At 40.7% G+C, this 19,908-nt stretch overlaps 2 protein-coding genes across 2 annotated transcripts in view; both read left to right on the plus strand.

The window, feature by feature from the left end:
- Window positions 1-19,908, plus strand: part of sik3 (SIK family kinase 3) — a 111,896-nt gene that overhangs the window by 49,303 nt on the left and 42,685 nt on the right. Inside the window, 10 exon segments of the mRNA XM_080428934.1 lie at window positions 866-929; window positions 1,784-1,945; window positions 3,532-3,656; window positions 6,676-6,799; window positions 10,082-10,200; window positions 10,433-10,543; window positions 12,399-12,533; window positions 13,263-13,340; window positions 17,984-18,093; window positions 18,691-18,856. Coding sequence (XP_080285060.1) covers window positions 866-929; window positions 1,784-1,945; window positions 3,532-3,656; window positions 6,676-6,799; window positions 10,082-10,200; window positions 10,433-10,543; window positions 12,399-12,533; window positions 13,263-13,340; window positions 17,984-18,093; window positions 18,691-18,856 — 1,194 coding nt within the window.
- The window catches only part of LOC308085694 (myelin protein zero-like protein 2), a 181,801-nt gene continuing 168,512 nt past the window's right edge, over window positions 6,620-19,908 (plus strand). The window contains exon 1 of the mRNA XM_080428951.1: window positions 6,620-6,637. The gene's annotated coding sequence lies outside the window, so the exon portion shown is untranslated. The remainder of the gene's footprint in view (window positions 6,638-19,908) is intronic.

The raw sequence follows: 19,908 nt of genomic DNA on the forward strand, positions 1-19,908 counted from the left end.
GACAGGAGGTTTTGGCTTCAATGTATTTTGGCTTTGTATAAATATGCAGTAAGTGTTTTAGTTAAAGATTCTGATGATGGTAATCATTACTATAGAGCAGGGCTACTCAACTTAAGATGGCTCAGGGGCCACTCAGCAAAATACCAATAGTCCAAGGGGCCGCAAGCTAAAAATGACGGTCCTATTTTGGATTTTTCGATTTTGTAACACACACTACGCATTGTTATTGTTATAAGAAAATGTACATTTTGACATCATATTCTTTTCACTGTACCTGTTTATTTTGTGTGTATGTCCAGTGGCATCAGTTCAGCAAAAGCTAAGGTATGGCAAGGTTAGGGTTGCCAACTCCCAGAGATTGAAATATGGGACACCTACTCTCCCTAAGAAAGCGGGAACATAGGACCCGGGGAACATAGGACCCGGGGAACATAGGTAAGTCCCCCCTGGGCGCGCGGCAAAGCTGCGCGGCCGAAAAAAAATGGGGGTCAAACCCCCCAAAAGACCCGAAATGCATAGAAAACTATGCATTATACCTGTAACAATTGATGTTTGTTTTTGAAAAAAAAATTAGCAACCCATATATTTGAACGGAAATGTATATTTTTATTTTTTTTTACCATGAGGGGCCGCCAAGACGCTGCGTTGGGGCCGCATGCGGCCCGCGGGCCGCGGGTTGAGTAGCGCTGCTATAGAGTGTTTGTTCAGTTGTTGTTTCAGGTCGGTCTAATTCTATCCAGTCAGGAGAGAGAGAGAGCGCACATACAGGATACATGATGAACAAGTGAATTTGGAAGTGATGCAGGATTAAAGACTAAATTGGAACTGGAATTTATGAAAAGTGTGTGTGTGTGTCTCTCTCTAGGTGATGGAGACAGAGAGGATGATCTACCTGGTGACAGAATACGCCAGTGGAGGAGAGATATTTGGTAAGACTTTCAATCTATTTTTTCTTTCTCTGGGAAGGAAGTGTTTTTTTTTGTCTCTGTTCTATCAAAGTAATGTTTAGCTTTGTCTAAAACCAAGGACCACGACAATGGAAATAAGTCGCTGACTTTGTTGTGTTTTTAATCCTTGACGTTTCCCTGAGAAGCATGTAAAATGTGTTTTTATTTTATTTTAATCATAGCGGTTTTGGTCATACATAATCAATTAAATCAAATCAGGCACCGCACATATACATATCATTTTGGGTGGTTCTTGACATGAAGCATAGCCGCGGGAAGACCTTTTAGGCTAAGGGTGCGGTATGCGCGTGCGCGTTTTTTTTGTCACCTAAATTCGGTTTATTCGGTTCACCTAAATTCGGTACCTGGGGGGAGGGGGGGCGGCCGCACCCCCCGCACCCCTACTTCCCGCGGTACTGACATGAACATAGTTTGAGAACCCCTAATATTTTTTCCCCCCCAAAAAAACTGTTTAGAAGACATTTGTAGGAATCCCCCAGAAGCAACGATTTGAGTTAAAAATATTCGCTTTAAAACACATATATTCAAAGATTTGCACGAAGTTTCACGATTTTTCAAGAATAGCAGATCTACAAGCTCATAGTGCGGCACTCGGTGCCGCGCTCTGAGCTTGTAGATCTGCTATTTTTGAATAGCTAAAGACATCTAAAAATGACACAGATGCGTTCCCGGTCTTAATGGGTACAGTACAGTATTTGAGTAAATGTACTTTCCACCACTGCATTGTAGTACTTAATTGTTTTTCTTTACACTCGTGTGTGTGTGTGTGTGTGTGTGTGTGTGTGTGTGTGTGTGTGCGTGCGCGTGCCATGCAGACCACCTGGTGGCTCACGGGCGCATGGCGGAGAAGGACGCCAGGAGGAAGTTCAAGCAGATCGTGGCGGCGGTGCATTTCTGTCACTGTCGCAACATCGTCCACCGAGACCTGAAGGCTGAGAACCTGCTGCTGGACCACAACCTCAACATCAAGATCGCAGGTACACTGTGTGTGCGTTTGTGAGGGGGCGGCCATAGCTGAATGGTTAGTGAGCCCGCCTAGGCAGCCAGAAGCCCTGGTTGCCCCAGGTTCGATTCCAGGCCATGAAATGAAATTTGTCCCTGAGCAACACTCTTAACCCCTAATTGCTCACAGGTTCTCATTGGAAACAAGACCGCAAGGACTTTCATGAACGACCTGTTAAAAGGAATTATCCTTATCCTTATCCTTGTGTGTGTAGGGCTGCCACGATTACGACATTTTACTTAAAAACACCAACAATAGACATAGATACATAAATAAAGATACACAAAACATTTCAGAAATAGTGGAAAATAGCCGATCTACAAGCTCAAAATCACTTTGCGTTTTCTGCTATTTTCCACTATTTTTGTAATTTCTTGAAAATATATGAAATTTTTTAACGACTATGACGATTATGTGGGGGATTTTTTTTATTATTATATCAAATAGGTGATTATGTATGTAATCATTGTGACAGCCCTGTGTGTGTGTGTGTGTGTGTGTGTGTGAACATGAAGCTGGCAAGTTGGTCCTGTCCCGTGTGTCTTTGAGGCAGTGTTGATTTTGACTGCAAATTTCGATTTAGTTTTAGTCATATTTTAGTCATCTGAAATATTTCACTGTTAGTCTACTGAAGTTTTAGTCGACTAAATGTCATAAAATTATAGTCGACTAAATATACAGTTGATTTAGTCGAAATGTATGTTGGTGGTGCCTTGATGGCGTCGTAATGGCTGATTTTACACTTGGTTGCATGCTGAAAATAGCAGATCTACAAGCTCACAATGCGTCACAGCGCAACACGTTGTGAGCTTGTAGATCTGCTATTTTCAGAGCGCAACACCTGAGTGCAACCAGACATAAAACTCTCCACTCGTCCCTCACTAACATTTTAGTCTAGTTTTCTTTGTTGTCAAAATTGTCAATATATTTAGTCTTAGTTTTAGTCATCATTGCTTAGTTTTTATTTAGTTTTTGTCAGTGAGAAAAGGCAGTCAAGAACATTTTTCATTATAGTTTTACTCGACAAAATCAACACTGATTTGAGTGCATGTGAGGAATATTGAAGTTATGTAGGTGGATGACTTCAAATGTTAAAATGTTTTCCCTGAATGTTGAAGAGATGTTGATATTGATACGCGTCTGATGAAATCTACATTCAGTGAACGGGCTTGAACCTAAGGGCTGTCATCACCATCATGACACATTACTTGACCATTAATATGTCACACAAATAATTGCCATTAATATATTAATTAGAATTACATTCCTGTTTAACTTTTGGGCTTCCTAAGCTAAGGTTTCACAGGGCATGACAAATAACTTTAATTAGAAATGACAAAGAAATACAATAAAATATGAAAAATGTAATGAATAAATAGCTGATCATGTATGAACTACTTCAGTAGGTTTCTGGCTACGTGATGGATTGATAAACTGAATAATATTGAATATACAGTAGGACTTCAGTGATGAAGATGTCCACACATTGTCTAATCCTTCCCTCCTCTGTCTGTCTGTCTGTCTGTCTGTCTGTCTGTCTGTCTGTCTCTCTCTCTCTAGACTTTGGTTTCAGTAACCTGTTTTCTCGTGGTCAGCTGTTAAAGACGTGGTGTGGCAGTCCTCCCTACGCCGCACCAGAACTGTTTGAGGGGAAAGAGTACGATGGACCCAAAGTAGACATCTGGGTGAGATGACCTTCTTTATCCTTCATCTTCATAGTACTGGTGGTGCCTCACTACGAATGCTTGTAGATCAGTTGTTGTCTCCGCCAGGCCGAAAGGCATGGCGAGAGAGTATGTTTTACCCTCCGTCCGTCCGTCCGTCCGTCCGTCCGTCCGTCCGTCCGTGTGTCCGTCCGTCCGTGTGTCCGTCTGTCACCAGCTAATCTCCGCCACCGTTGGCTTGATCGCAGCGAAACTGTGCACACACACTCCCTGGATGCCAATACCGAACTTCTGCCCCAAATTTTTCACATGGGCCTTTTATAGCGCCACCAGGAGGCCGATTTGTGCAAAACATATTTTTTGACAGTACTCCTACAGATTTTGTCCAAAAATCTCGCAAATCGGTACACAGTATCTCTATAGTCATTAAACAAAAATTATCTTTCAGATTTTTCATATTCCATCCTGATTGGCTAAAAATGGCTTCCAAAGTTTGCAGGAGTGCTCCATTTTCAACAAAATGCCTCAAATCATGAACACAGCATGCAATTTCGGTGAAATTTTGCACGCGTATTTCCACTATGCCGAGGAAGAAATGCCACTTGAAAATTTTCAAATCAGCCTCATGGTGGCGCTATAACAGGCCGATTCATGTTTTTACCTATAACTGCACCGATCTGTGTAAAACTTTGTATGCACACTCCCTAGAGGTCAAGGAAAAACCTTTGCCCTGCATTTTTCCCATCTGCCTTTTATAGCGCCACAAGGAGGCCGACTTATGTAAAACACATTTCTTTATATTACTCCTTCCGATTTTATCCAAATTTCACGCAAATCGGTACACATGATCTCCATAGTCATGTGATCAAGTCGGATGTGTTTTATTTTTCATATTCCATCCTCATTGGCTAAGATTGACATCTAAAGTTTGCAGTAGTGGCTTGTTTTGAACAAAATTCCGCAAATCATGAATGCACCGTCCGATTGCGGTCAAACTTTGCACGCACATTCACAATATGTTGAGGAACAAATGCCATCCTTTTAACATTGGCCTGTTATAGCACCACCAGCAGGTCTAATTTATCAAAAATAAATGTTGCACAAAATGCCTCAAACCATGAATGCAGTGTCCGATTGCCGTGCAAGGCCTAAGAACAAATGGTACCCTTTAAACATTGGCCTATTATAGCGCCACCAGGAGGCCACAATAACCTACCTGACCTGGCGGAGACCTGTGCTCCGAGGAGCACTTTTTCTAGTTTTTTATTAGTTTTATTTAGAGGTAGGGTAAGTGATTTTCTTTGGTCAAAATAAGTGTTAAATTGCCATAGAGTGTTTGTTCAGTAACAGGAGTCTCCATGTCTCTTCAGCTCTTCATTAAACAGAAAATGCATTTTCAGGTCGGGATACACATTTTATCCAATCAGGATGGAGAACTAAGTCAGGATACAGATTAAACAAGTGAAATTGGAAGTGATGACACAGATATACTGTAAATGAGCAGACACACAATTGGAACTCGAACACTAACAAAATTAAGTTGATAAATGGGTACTCTCTCCTGATTGGCTGAAATGTTGTCACCTACGTGAACATCAATTTTCTTCTTATTTAGAGACAGGGAGACACCTGTTACTGAACAAACTTAACTACCGTATATTGCAATTTTTACTATCAGAATATAGAGCTTTAACCTTTTAACAAAAAACGTTTAGTTTTGACACAAAAATATCACGAACCCTACCTTTAACTATAATAATCGTATTCTTCATATGATACACACAAACATGCCCAATGCCAGGGTCCCTGTGGCCGTGTCATTCAAACTGTTATGGACTGGTAGTGGACGATGGTATCTGACTGTGACCACATGGGTTAACCCATTCAATCCAGGGAACACATCTGTGTCATTTTAAGATTTCTTTGGCTATTCAAAAATAGTAGATCTACAAGCTCATAGCGCGGCACCGAGTGCCGTGCTATGAGCTTGTAGATCTGCTATTTTTTTGGGGGGGAAAATCTTGAAAATGTGTGCAAATCTTTGAATATGTATATATTTTAAAGTGAACGTTTGTAACTCAAATCTTTTGCTTATGGGGGGGGTCCCTGGAACAGCATATTTTGAGATGGGGGGGGGGGGTCTGCGGCCAAATACATGTCATTTTGGGTGGTCCTTGACGTGAGAAAAGTTTGAGAACCACTGATATTATAGCAACATAAGTGTAAAAAAAAAAGAAAACTGAATACCCAGAAGCAAAGATTTGAGTTAAAAATGCTCGTTTAGTGCCGCACTATGAGAACTATTTTCAGTTCTTATTTTAACTCATTCACTGCCTGAATTATTTAAAAAAAAGTACTCAGGAGCTGAGATACAGAATTTTTACGTTTTAAGTTAAAACTATCTGAAGTAAAAAATATCTGAAGATTTGCAGCTCCATCCACTCTTTGTTTAACCTATAACTGAAAAAGGCTGTATCTCGCTTCCTAAGCACTTTTTTTTTACTTTGAAAAAAAAGAAGAAAAAAGTTGGCATGGTTCGCAATAAAAAAAAATGTTCATTGGCACTGAGAGAGTTAACAAGGAAGTGGATAGGAGTCTAGATCTTCGAAAAATCATATCTCCTTGGTCTTTGGGTCAAAAAATATATATAAATAAATAAAATAAGTTGGCGTAGATCTACGCGACTGGCACGTGGCGGCTTTAAATAGGTTCGCGTAGATCTACGCGATTGGCAGTCAATGTGTTAAGATTAGAGCATTTCACGCATTATGTTCAGAAGCATCTTCCATGAAACACTAAAGGTCTGCGATATTTCATGTGATTTCTTCACCTGGTTGGCAGTATGTAGAACACCAGGAACAATATGACTCAAACATCATCATTGTTCATATTGTGTTGATAGTTTAGGAAACGGCACTAGTGAGTTTCACAAATCACACATTACGTCTTGGCCATGCAAAATGTTTCAGTGGTGAGGTTTAATTGTCTGTGTCTGTCTGTCTGTCTGTCTGTCTGTCTGTCTGTCCGTGTGTCCATACAGAGCCTGGGTGTGGTGTTGTATGTGTTGGTGTGTGGTGCCCTGCCGTTCGATGGCAGCACCCTACAGAACCTACGCGCTCGGGTCCTCAGTGGCAAGTTCCGCATCCCCTTCTTCATGTCTACAGGTGAGCATCCATGGATTCAACGTCACGTTCCACCACTGAAATGATCATTATAGACCATGCATGGGCAACTGGTGGCCCGGGGGCCACATGCGGCCCCCACCTTCACTTAATGCGTCCCGCAGGTTGATATCAGAATACTGATTTATTATTGATTTCAGCTGTTATGATTCCAATCATGACCCGCTTTAATTACTTCAGTCTACATTAGTAGCTTAATGACTAGTATTACAATTCTATTGTCTTTTTTATGTCCAATGTATTTGTATTTAAGTTCATAAAGTATAACTAAATGCATTTGAAATAAAATGAAAATGTTTCTTTTCAGGATTCCAATTCAAAAATGGCAAAAGATAAATCTGGATTCCAATTCAAAAGTAGCAAAAATAGCCGATCTACAAGCTCAAAACGCGTCGCACTGCGACCCGTTTTGAGCTTGTAGATCGGCTATTTTTGCTACTTTTGTGTGACGTTACAGTAGAATGGCAAAGTACGGCATTAATTTACGACAAAAGTTAAAATACAGAGATAAGAGGTTTCTTTACATCATATGCAACATGGCCCTCTGGAGTGAGTGTGGAAATATAGTGGCCCTCTACATCATCAAATATGCCCTTTTATAGACCCTTTCTGGGCCCATGCCCAGTCTGGAACAATGTCAATCGAGGAATGATGCAAGTTAGTTAAATTCGTTCTCCTGTAGGGGTGTGCCGATACACAAATTTCACCAAACGATACGATACGATATTTGGCTCACAACTTCGATACGATTTCGATACGATACGATACGCAATTTTTTTATTATGAAAAATATATGGGGGAGAAAAAAAGCAAACAAATAATTCTGTTTTTGCATTATTCAGATATGCAAACTTGTAGCTTTTCAGCTACAATAGCCGTTTTGAATCCAAATAGGGCAATAGTGTGACACCTGACCCGAAAAAACAACAACATGTTGTCACCCTTTTCACCTCGGGGCTGTTTGCATGCCTGATTATTATTATTGTAAAAAAAGAATAATGAAAAAAAATTAAATAATTGAAAACGATATTTTTTTTTCTTCAAAACGATACATATCGTCACGAAAACGTATCGCGATATATCGCGGGACGATATATCGGCACACCCCTATTCTCCTGCTATGCCACACAAATACGTGGAACACCCTACCAACAGTGGTAAAGAAGTGTAAATCCAAACCGCTCTAAAAGAGCACTTACAGGTGGCTGCAGTTTGAAACTGGCCCCTGTGCAAAGTCCAAGCCTATCATGAATAATTCTACATATTGTGATAATAATAGCTTACATTCATGCTGTTTTACAATCACAGATTAGGGACGGCCTAACAGACATTTTCAGTTTGTGAGATGTGTTTGTGCTTTAATCTCCAAAGTCTGACTGACTCCCCCAAACTATGGCATGTGTTAGTGAAATATCCTGCTTTCTATCTCTTGTCCTACCCCTTCCATCATAACTGAGGTCCATCTTTTTAAAGTCACATTTAGCTTTTAAAAATGCTCATTTGCTTTGACTGGATTCACATGATCAGAGTCTGGTTCATGTGAAGAACAAAGGCTAGAAGTAGACTTTCTCTGTATTTTTATGTAGAATTGAAATGTTTGGTTGCTACTAGGCCTGTCCCCGACTAAGGATTTGTTTAGTCGACTCTAATTGGCGACTAATTGCCAATAGTCGACTGGCAGTCGACTAATAAAAAAATAAAACAAAAAAACTTTTTTTTTTTTTTTTGGGCCAAAATACATTTTATTTCAAAGGGCCAAGTCTACACAGTTTGTTTTGTCTCCAGCAGAGTTTCTAGTGTCTCTATCTCTCTCTGGAAGAGGTTGCACATGAACTCTGCAGCCGCACTGAGGCGCTCCAACACAAACAATACCAATACAAAGACGAGGAATAAGAAGAATAAAGTGGAAGTTACGTGTGGTTGCAGCGTAGACTTGACTTTTTTTTTTTTTTTTTGACTAGAGTCGACTAAGAGACACTTAGTCGACTCGGACCCCCCGCGACTAACCAGTCGACTAGTCGACTTAGTCGAGGTCAGGCCTAGTTGCTACTATATATGTCTATGAAATTAATTCAAGGACCCCAACGGAAACAAGTCCGCAAGGACTTTTTTGGTCGGACCTTTTAGACAAAAGTATTATAAATGCAACTGTGTTGTTTTACATTCTTTTGCCTAATAAAAATTTCAATCAATCAAACAATCAAAAACGTGCAAAAACACTCAGAAGGTCCACTGTGGATCGGGACTTACCGGCGTTGGCCCAAAGACTTAATGCCTCCGACAGTCCCGTTGGTTGGACTCCTTTCTGCATCAGGTGTTGATTGTAGCTGCGGTGGTTTGCTGTCCAGGCAGGCTAGCTGTCAAACAGGCTGGCGTGAGAGGCTAGCACCAGCAAACACACTGATGCCGGCTACTAATTCTCGGTGGGTGGTCTGGGCTTAGGTCCCTAGAACTAGCGATCAGTAGATCCGATCATAAAATAAGTTTTGGTAGTACATAAGTTGACCGCAGGGGCGCAGCCATGGGTGGGCCTGGGTGATCCGTGGTCCACCCAATCGATTTTGCAAAAAAAATATGTTTTGATAAAAAATCGGTAAAATCAGCCAAAAATTAGAATTAAATAACATAACCCTAACCTAACCCTCACCCTAAAACCGAAATAAAGTAACAAAAAAACACCCAAAATCCGCCCGCGCGCGCAGCGGGTCACCCGCTCCTGCCTAGGCCCAGCCTATACTAGCGTTGTGGCTGCGCCACTGGTTGACCGATGAAACAACAAGAAACTTAAGAAGTATATAAAACTTTTCGTGTGGAAAAACAGTTTGCAGAAACTGCCAGCAGTTTACATGGTAAAACATAGGAAAAAAATATATTTTTTTCTCCGTTTATTTTTTAGTGAATGGAGCAGGAACTTTTTTTTTTGGAAAATGTTATCTCCTGGTTCTTTGTGAAGAACGGGGAAAACGGAAAAACCCCAAAAATAAAGAATAATTTTAGATTAAAAATAATAATAATAATAATATATATATATATTTTTAAACGTTTATAAACGTTTTTGGCAGGCAATAGCTTAATTCTCAAAAACGTTTATACACGTTTTTGGCAGGCAATATGTTAAGGACGCTACAAACAGCCAGAGCTTCACGCTCTGGCGACATCTAAAATCAGCTGCTAGAACAGTGGCGAGAATGACCAGTGATAAAGCTGTATTGCTACATGCTTGTTCTCTGACCTTTTTTCTATGTGTGTGCGTGTGCATTTCAGACTGTGAGTACCTGATCAGACACATGCTGGTGCTGGAGCCCAGCAGGAGGCTGTCCATGGAGCAGATCTGTAAGAACAAGTGGATGAGGCAGGGAGACCCAGACCCAGACTTTGACAGGGTGAGTCTCATGTATATACTCCATTAACCCTTTAAGACCGGGAACGTCATTTTTAGATTTTTGGATTTCCTCATTTTTAGATTTTTAGATTTCCTCATTTTTAGATTTTTAGATTTCCTCATTTTTAGATTTCGTGATTTTTAGATTTTTAGATTTTGTCATTTTTAGATTTCGTCATTTTTAGATTTTTAGATTTTGTCATTTTGTCATCTCTGTCTCTCTCTCTCTCTAGTTAATAGCAGAGTGTGAGCAGGTGAAGACAGAGAGAGAGACAGAGCTCATCAATGAACAGGTGTTGATGGCCATGTCTGAGATGGGCCTGGACCGAGAGCGCACCCTGCAGGTGAGACGCACGCACGCACCACACGCACACACACACACACGCAAGGGCACCGATTCCGTGGGTGCTTCGGGGCTAAAGCACCCAGGAGAATTGACGAGCGAGCACCCATCACAAACTCATCACAAAAAAAATAAAAATTAAAAACCTCCAACATATTCACTTCATGGAGTACATTTGTTGTACCAAATTAAAGGGGAAATCCACCCCTTTTCAATATTTAACTATGTCATTAATATAGCATAAAGGAGTTGTGTGGAAATAAGAAAAAAGTTCCCCCCTTTTTGCGTTGCCTTGAACTGGAGGATTGATTGTGGGTTTAACATTGCAAATTACACCGTGATGAGTCATCTGCTTTATGCTATATTAATGACATAGTTAAATATTGAAAAGGGGTGGATTTCCCCTTTAACCGAATTAACCGCATTAATGTAACAAAAATCCCCAAAAAGGTAACAAACCAAAAAGTTACCAAAAAGGTAACAAACCCGTGTGCACGTTGCGCACCCAGTAGCGCAGACATAAATCGGCACCCCTGCACACACACACACACACACACACACACACACACACACACCGGCGCACACTCAGTGAGTGACAGTGTTTGTGTCAATAGACATATTTGATTTAATAGATGATAAGAAGTGATTTTTATTTTGAAGTCTACCTACTGAGACTGGTAGCTACTGGTCTGAGAGAAGACTAACATAGAAATAGCGGAAACTAACTTGATGCCATTGGGAAGAAATCAACAGAAAACTTAAATCTAAATCCTCGACGTTCAGCATCTCCAGCAAGAAAAAAAGTGATTAACTCATTGAGTGCTGTTCACGTGTTTCACGTGTTTTACCGCTATGGTGCAACGTGCAGCTCCATCCACTCCTTGTTTAACTTATAACTGAAAAAGGCTGTATCTCGCTTCCTAAGCACTTTTTTTTTACTTTGAAAAAATCTCTGGCACTGGGACAACATAGACAGAAATAATTCTGGCACCCAGTGAGTTAAAAGACTGTAACTACTTGAACCGAAAGCCTTTGCCATAGTTAGTTCAAAAGTACAGTTTATTACATTTTGATAGCTTTTAAACATTGTGTAGATGCTTCTCTCAGTGCCACGCTACGAGCTTGTAGACCTGCTTTGAATACGTATCATTTATATGTTTCATTTTTTTAAGCGAACATTTTTAGAACTCAAATCTTTGCTTCTGGGGGGGGATTCTACAAATGTCTTCTAAATCCTGATGGTTTTCTGAAGAACTCATGTTGCTATAATGAGTGGTGCTCAAACTTTTTCATGTGAAGGACCCCCAAAATTATATGTATTTGGCCGCGGACCCCCATCTCAAAATATTTCGTTCCAGGGACCCCCAGAAGTAAAGATTTGAGATAAAAAAGAATACATATATTCAAAGATTTGCAAAAAAAAATCACGATTTTTCAAAAATAGCAGATCTACAAGCTCGTAGCGCGGCACTCGGTGCCACGCTATGAGCTTGTATATCTGCTATTTTTGAATAGCCAAAGTGTAAAATAAGTTAAAAATGTTCGCTTAAAAAAATCGAAATATTTAAAGATTTGCACACATTTTCAAGATTTTTTGAAAATAGCAGATCTACAAGCTCGTAGCGCGTCACTTCGTGCCGCGCTACGAGCTTGTAGATCTGCTATTTTTGAATAGCCAGAGTGTAAAAATAATGTTGTTACACAGATGCGTTCCCCGTTTGAATGGATTCATGTGAGAATAATGGCTTCTATAATAGCATGCTGACTTTCCAGGAATAGATGATTGGCCCACAATGTTGAGAATCACTGATCTACAAGTCTATTCTTTCCGTCTCTCTCTCCCCCCCCCCATACAGTCCCTACACACAGACGCGTATGACAACTACAGCGCCATCTACAGTCTACTGGCCGACCGCCTCAAAAAACACAAGACCCTCCGCGTGGCCCCGCCCACACCGCGCCCCATTGGCTACCCCCTCAATGCTGTACAGGTAAGCCCCGCCCACACCCCGCACCCCATTGGCTATCCCCTCAAAGCTGTACTGGTGAGCCTGAGTTAAAGGGATAGTTCACCCCAAAATTACTTTTTTTTTCTCCAGACAGGCGAGCCAATAATTTGATGACCGGCAGCGGTTCCGGTAGGAGACAGAACGAGTCTCCTTTGTGTCTCCTACCGGAACCGCTGCCTACCGGTCTGCTGGTCATGAAATTATTGTCTTGGGAATGAGACAAAAACTAAAAACATATCCATGAATTCAAGTCTCCATGGGGTGACTAATAGATAAAAAACTTTTTTGTTTTGGGTGAACTATCCATTTAAAGCTCTATATTGTGATAGCAGTGGTGCTTAAAGTGCATTTTGATACCAATACTTTTGTACTTAATAAAGTACAAAAGTAAAGTAACTTTTACTTGTAACAGGGTGTTTCTACAATGCAGTATTGATACTTTTACTGACAGTACAGTGAGGTCTTGTGATCTCACACTGAGAGACACTCAGTCCACATTAACACACAGAGAGAGAGTGTGTCACTCACACTGTTTTAAGAAGATTGTATACTTGTTAAATCGTGTGTGTGTGTGTGTGTGTGTGTGTGTGTGTGTGTGTGTGTGTGTGTGTGTGTGTGTGTGTGTGTGTGTGTGTGTGTGTGTGTGTGTGTGTGTGTGTGTGTGTGTGTGTGTGTGTGTGTGTGTGTGTGTGTGTGTGTGTGTGTGTGTAGACGGATCAACAGGGTAATCCAGTCAGCATGACTGTCCCTCAGGTTCAACTCATCAACCCAGAGAACCAGATTGTAGAGGTGAGTGATTGTGTAAGTTACACACACACAGTCTTTATTGACCAGGTGTTCAGAGCAGTGTTGATTTCGTCGACTAAAACTATGCAGAAAAATGTTGGTCGACTACCTTTTTACACTGACGAAAACTACATAAAAACTAAGCTATGATGACTAAAACTAAGACTAAATATAATGACAATTTGGTCAACAAATAAAAACTAGACTAACATGTCAGTGAGGGATCTAGTGGAGAAGAGATCCAGTAGAACTAAAAGACAAGTCATTTTATGTTTGGTTGCGCTCGGGTAGGGGTGGAAAATATAATCGATTCAGCAATTAATCGCGATTCAGACATGGAGGATTATAGAATCGATTATTAAAAATAAAAATCGATTATGAAAAAAATATATAATTTTTTCCCATTAGTGTGTTTTATCAATAAAAGATAATGGAAGTAAATTAATCGCAATTAAATTGAATCGTAGCCATCGGAATCGAATTGAATCGTCAGGTACCTAACAATTTCCGCCCCTACGCTCGGGTGTTGCGCTCTGAAAATAGCAGATATACAAGCTCAGCGCGACGCGTTGTGAGCTTGTAGATCTGCTATTTTCAGCATGCAACGTGTGCAAGTGTAAAATCAGCCATTAACGCCATCAAGTCACCGCAAACATACATTTTAGTCGACTAAATCAACTGTAGATTTAGTCGACTATAATCTGATGGTATTTAGTCGACTAAAACTAGACAAAAACTAAAACATTTCATATGACTAAAACTAAGTGGAATTTGATTCAAAAGACTATGACTAAAACTAAGGTACACCAAAATGTGTTGTCAAAATCAACACTGGTTCAGAGGACTTGGCAGCACTCATGTAAATGTCCTTCACATATACTCTTAATTGTTCATTAATTAATCTCCAGGTACTCTTAATTGGCACGGGTATCAAACGGTACAAATTTACAATGTTTGGGGTCTGGCACTCCTGTGGTTCTCAACCTTTTCAGGCTGCGACCCCCCAAAAAAGAATCAAATTTGGACTGGGGACCCCCCCATCCATCCAGACCAGCACTTGGAATTGTAGGATTTGAGGCATTACGTTTAGTTTGACTCGGTTCCACAGATAAATATTGTGAAAATAGCTGATCTACAAGCTCATAACGTCTGTAGATCTGCTATTTTCACAATGTTTGCCTCTTTCTGGTCTTTTTTTTTTATTTCATGTTGCGGGGTCTTGCTGGGGGTCCCGACCCACATGTTGAGAACCACTGTAGCACCACTGAGAAAAGCCATTGTTGATGCACAACCTCTTTCTTATTCAGCCCATTAAGACCGGGAACGCATCTGTGTCATTCTAAGATTTATTTTGGCTATTTTTTTAAAACCATGAAAATGTGTGCAAATCTTTGAATATATATATATTTTTTTAAAGCGAACATTTGTAACTCAAATCTTTGCTTCCGGGGGATTCTACAAAATGTCTTCTAAATCAGGGGTCAGGGGTCCGCCAAATCTTTGTGTGATGTGATTTAATTTTTTTTACCTTAACCACTTTTCTGAGGAGAACTTTAGACAAAAATAGCAGATCTACAAGCTCACAACGCCTTGCGCTGCGAGGCGTTGTGAGCTTGTAGATCGGCTATTTTTGGCTAAGAGGTATAGGTGTAGAGGGAAAAAGAACAGTAAACGTAGATAAAAAAAGTTGAATCTAAAACACAATTTTACACAATATAGAGGGGGTCCCTGCTTCATCTCTCTCTCACCCAGGGGGTCCTTGGGCTGAAAACGTTGAAGACCCCTGTTCTAAATCCCAACGTGTATTTGGCCGCAGACCCCCCATCTCAAAATATTGAGTGCCAGGGACCCCCAGGAAGCAAAGATTTGAGTTAAAAAAATTCGCTTTAAAATATATATTCAAAGATTTGCACAAATATTCACGATTTTTCAAAAAATAGCAGATCTACAAGCTCATAGCGCGGCACTCGGTGCTGCGCTATGAGCTTGTAGATCTGCTATTTCTTAACACATTGGGTGCCAAAACCGTATATATACGGTTTTGCGCATACTAACGTTGAGTGCCAAAACCGTATATATTTTTTTTTCCTTCACAGCAACAGGAAATATCACTCCTACAAGATTTAGACTCCAATCCACCTCCTGGTTAACTTATGACTTCAAAAACCTGTATCTCGGCTCCTGTGCACTTTTTTTTTTTACAATGTTAATTTAACTATTTTCAACTGGCTGCAACTATGGAACGGATTTCCGAATGTTTTAAATTTTTTCCCCCCGATTGTACGAGACCTGTATGTGTGTAATGAGGGGATCACCGTGAGGACGGTGATCACTGAAAATATTTTGTGACTACTTGAAAAAGGTTCAAAATGTTTAAAAAGTCCTGGCACTCAAAGTATAATATTTTAATAAACCTCTGGCACCCAATGTGTTAATAGCCCAAAGACATCTAAAAATGACACACAGATGCGTTGCCCGGTCTTAACTCATTCAGTGCCACATGACGTGTCTTAAGACGTCACGTGGCCTGACGTCCTGAGCGCCACATGACGTCTAAGACGTCATAAAAATAAATAAATAAACATGTTCAGAACCCAATATATGATGATTTGAAGATTTGCTGCTCCATTCACTCTTTGTTTAACTTCTTACTGAAAAAGGCTGTATCTCGGCTCCTAAGCACTTTTTTTTTTACAATGAATTTTGTCTGTGGCACAAAATTCCATAAATAAGCTGGGCACTGAATGAGTTAATGGGTTATTTAGTAAAACGTACGTGTTTTGGCATAACGTCCTCCTCAGTGTTACATAACAGAATGCAGAAGAAGCTTTTGTGCCAACATGCGTACGTCCTGTTTTCATACCCGCTACGCACGCCATAGCTGAGTGGGTAGAGCATGGCCAAGCTCACCCTATAGGACACCTAGTCGACGTCGTGTTGTGAGCTTGTAGATCGTCTATTTTCAAAAGATTTTTTTTATACATTTTGCACTTGAGTACTTATACTTTTGGTACTATACTGTAGTATATTTTGATGCCAATACTTTTGTTACCCAAGTCAATTTTGATTACCGGACTTTTACAGTATTTCTTCACTGCAGTATTGATACTTTTACTTAAGTACGTTTCCCACCACTGGTAAACAGTGACCATGTATGATTCACTGGCTCAGGCGCACACACACACACACACACACACACACACACACACACACACACACACACACACACACACACACACACACACACACACACACACACACACACACACACACTGCCAAGTATCATTACTATCATTAAGTCCATGCGTGTCATTACTATGCGTTGCTGTCTGGTATAAAGAAAGCTTGTAAGTCTCAAAGCGTTAGTGATCCAGTGGATCCAGTGTGGTTCATATTTAGTCACACGCTCTTGTTCAATATTTTTCATCGGTTCAATATTAACCCATTAAGGCCTAAGGTTCCCATTCTACACAATTTCTTGTAAATTCATAACAGTTTTTTTTTAAACTCATGTTGCAATGTCAGTGGTTTTCAAACTTTTTAATGTCAAAACCCCCAAAATGATATGTATTTGGCCGCGGACCCCCATCTCAAAATATGTTGTTCCAGGGACCTCCGAGAAGCAAAGATTGGAGTTACAAATGTTCGCTTTAAAAATATATGTTTTCAAAGATTTGAAGAAATGTTCTAAATAAAAATAAAAACAAAGCAGATCTACAAGCCGCGCTACGAGCTTGTAGATCTGCTGTTTTTGAATAGCCAAAAGTGTAAAATAATGCTTTTTAGCTCAAATCTAAAAATGACACAGATGCGTCCCAGGTGTTAATGGGTTAATAAAAACTACTTTTGTGTGACGCTCAGGTACAACAAAGTAGGGCAGTCATTTATGGAAAAATTAAAACACATACAAATGTTTAAATATGGAGATACAAGGTTTATCAAACCAACAGCAACGTATGATTAAGTGTATGTGCATATGTCATTACTGTTATTAACTCATTGAGTGCCCAAATTATTTCTGGCTATTTCTGGCCAGTACAATTTTTATTTAAATTTTTTCAAAAACACGTGAAACACGTTAATGGCACTCAATGAGTTAAGTGGTGTAAGGTAACAAAGTACATTTACTTGAGTACTCTACTTAAGTACGATGTTGAGGTATTTTTACTTTACTTGAGTGTTTACAATTTTCAGTACTTTTACTTCTACTCCACTACATCTCAGAGGCAAATATTGTACTTTTACTCCTCTTAGTCCTCTACAATGATCTGAAAACTTTAATTACTAGTTACTTTGCAGATATAAATTACTACATTATAAGACAAACATTAAACATTTTAGCTCTATTTTATACCTAGGCTATTTGAAAATAGCAGATCTACAAGCTCACAACGCTTCGCAGTGCGACGCGTTGTGAGCTTGTAGATCGGCTATTTTCTATAGTACTTTTACTCTTGGTACTTTAAGTATATTTTGAGGCCAATACTTTTGTACTTTTACTCAAGTAACATTTTGAACACAGGCCTTTTACTTAAGTGTGTGTGTGTGTGTGTGTGTGTGTGTGTGTGTGTGTGTGTGTGTGTGTGTGTGTGTGTGTGTGTGTGTGTGTGTGTGTGTGTGTGTGTGTGTGTGTGTGTGTGTTGCAGCCTGAAGGCAGCATGGCGCTGGACAGTGACGAAGGGGAGGAGCCTTCTCCTGAGGCCATGGCCCGTTACCTGTCTATGAGGAGACACACCGTGGGCGTCCCGGACCCCAGGTACACACACTCTCTCTCACACACACACACACACACACACAGTGTCACACACCTATTCCCTCTTCTCTCTACAGGGCTGAACAGTGTGGTGGTCCCATTCATTTCCATAGAGTATTGTATTGGCAGCTTCATAGTCATATAACAAGGCCATGTAGACTCCCCTATGCGTCTCCTGGTTGTAAAGCGATGCTCTATGGTCCTGTAGAAGACTCACGTCTACATGCAATCACTGTAGGTCAGGGGTTCTCAAACGTATTTACACCACAGCCCCATATTATGAGGGCATTTTTTGGCGACCCCATCACTGTCTCTCTCCTTCCCTCCCCCACACACACACACACACACACACACACACACACACACACACACACACACACACACACACACACACACACACACACACACACACACACACACACACACACACACACACACACACACACACACACACACACACACACACACACACACACACACACACACTCTCACTCTCACTCTCTCTCTCTCTCTCTCTCAACGTGCAGTGGCTACTATGCTCTCCGGAGAAACTACAAGCTCACAAAGTGTCGTTTCAACCCCCTCTCTCCCCCCCCTCAGGGCAGACATGCAGGAGGAGATGCAGAAGCTGCCCCCGGGTTTCCCGCGGGGGGCGGGCGTCCCCCAGCCCCCCTTCCCCCTGCCCCCCTTCACCCCCAACATGGGTCACATGCACACGCTCATGCCCACCCAGAGCCTGCAGCCCACCCAGCAGCTGGAGTACAAGGTACGCCGTTAACACTCGTTAATGTAACTTTAATTTAAGTACAAGGTACGCCGTTAACACTCGTTAACACATTAACTGCCAAGACCGTAGTCCTACGGGCCGTTAAATCCAACTGTTAAGTGCCGAGACCGTAGCCCTACGGGCTGCGGTCTTTTCACGCATGCGCGGTCCGGGTGCACTTTCGGAATTTTTTTGATCCACTTCCGTTTCCGGTTTGATGACAGGAAATAGAATTATTTGGGATCCGGTTTTGACGCTCACGCCCGCTCCCATTCTACAGACGAAACTGAAACTCAATTCTCTTCCTGTAGTTTTTTCTCCTCGCATTTCACTGTTTAACGTAATCCGCTCTAACTCAAACATGGATGCCCCGTTTGACACGTGGTTTTCACTGGGAGATACAGGGAGATCGCGCGGATGTAAACAGACCGTGTAGCGCTCAATCTTAAGGATTTTAACAAGATCTATGGCGACATGAAAAAAACAAAAAAACAACAAAAACACCTTGGCACTGGTGAGTACATTATGAGATTAGCCCTTGGCAGTGGATGTGTTAATGTAACTTTAATTTAACCCATTAAGACCTGAAGCCCATTCTACAAATGTCTTCTAAATACCAACAGTATTCTGAAAAACATATGTTTCTATATCAGTGGTGCTCAAACTTTTTCATGTCAAGGACCCCAACATGATTTGTGTTTGGCCGCGGACCCCCATCTCAAAATCCTTTGTTCCAGGGACCCCCCAGAAGCAAAGAATGGAGTTAAAAATGTTCGCTCTAAATTAATATATATTCAAAGATTTGCACACATTTTCATGATTTTTTTCAAAAATAGCAGATCTACAAGCAGGGAATCATAGCAAAAATAATATGTTGGTTAATAAGATTGAGTGAATAGTTTTGAAACTACAGCTTATAGAACTGAAGTCAAGTTAAAGTTCTTAAGTAGGGAAAACACCACTTGAATTAGAGGTTGCTATAGATCTAACCGTATATCTTAGCTACATGTTTAAGCATTTATTTCATATTTACATGTCGATGTAAGCTCTGA

This window comes from Gymnoscopelus braueri, assembly GCF_963280865.1.
Source record: "Gymnoscopelus braueri genome assembly, chromosome: 5".
NCBI classification, from domain to species: domain Eukaryota; kingdom Metazoa; phylum Chordata; class Actinopteri; order Myctophiformes; family Myctophidae; genus Gymnoscopelus; species Gymnoscopelus braueri.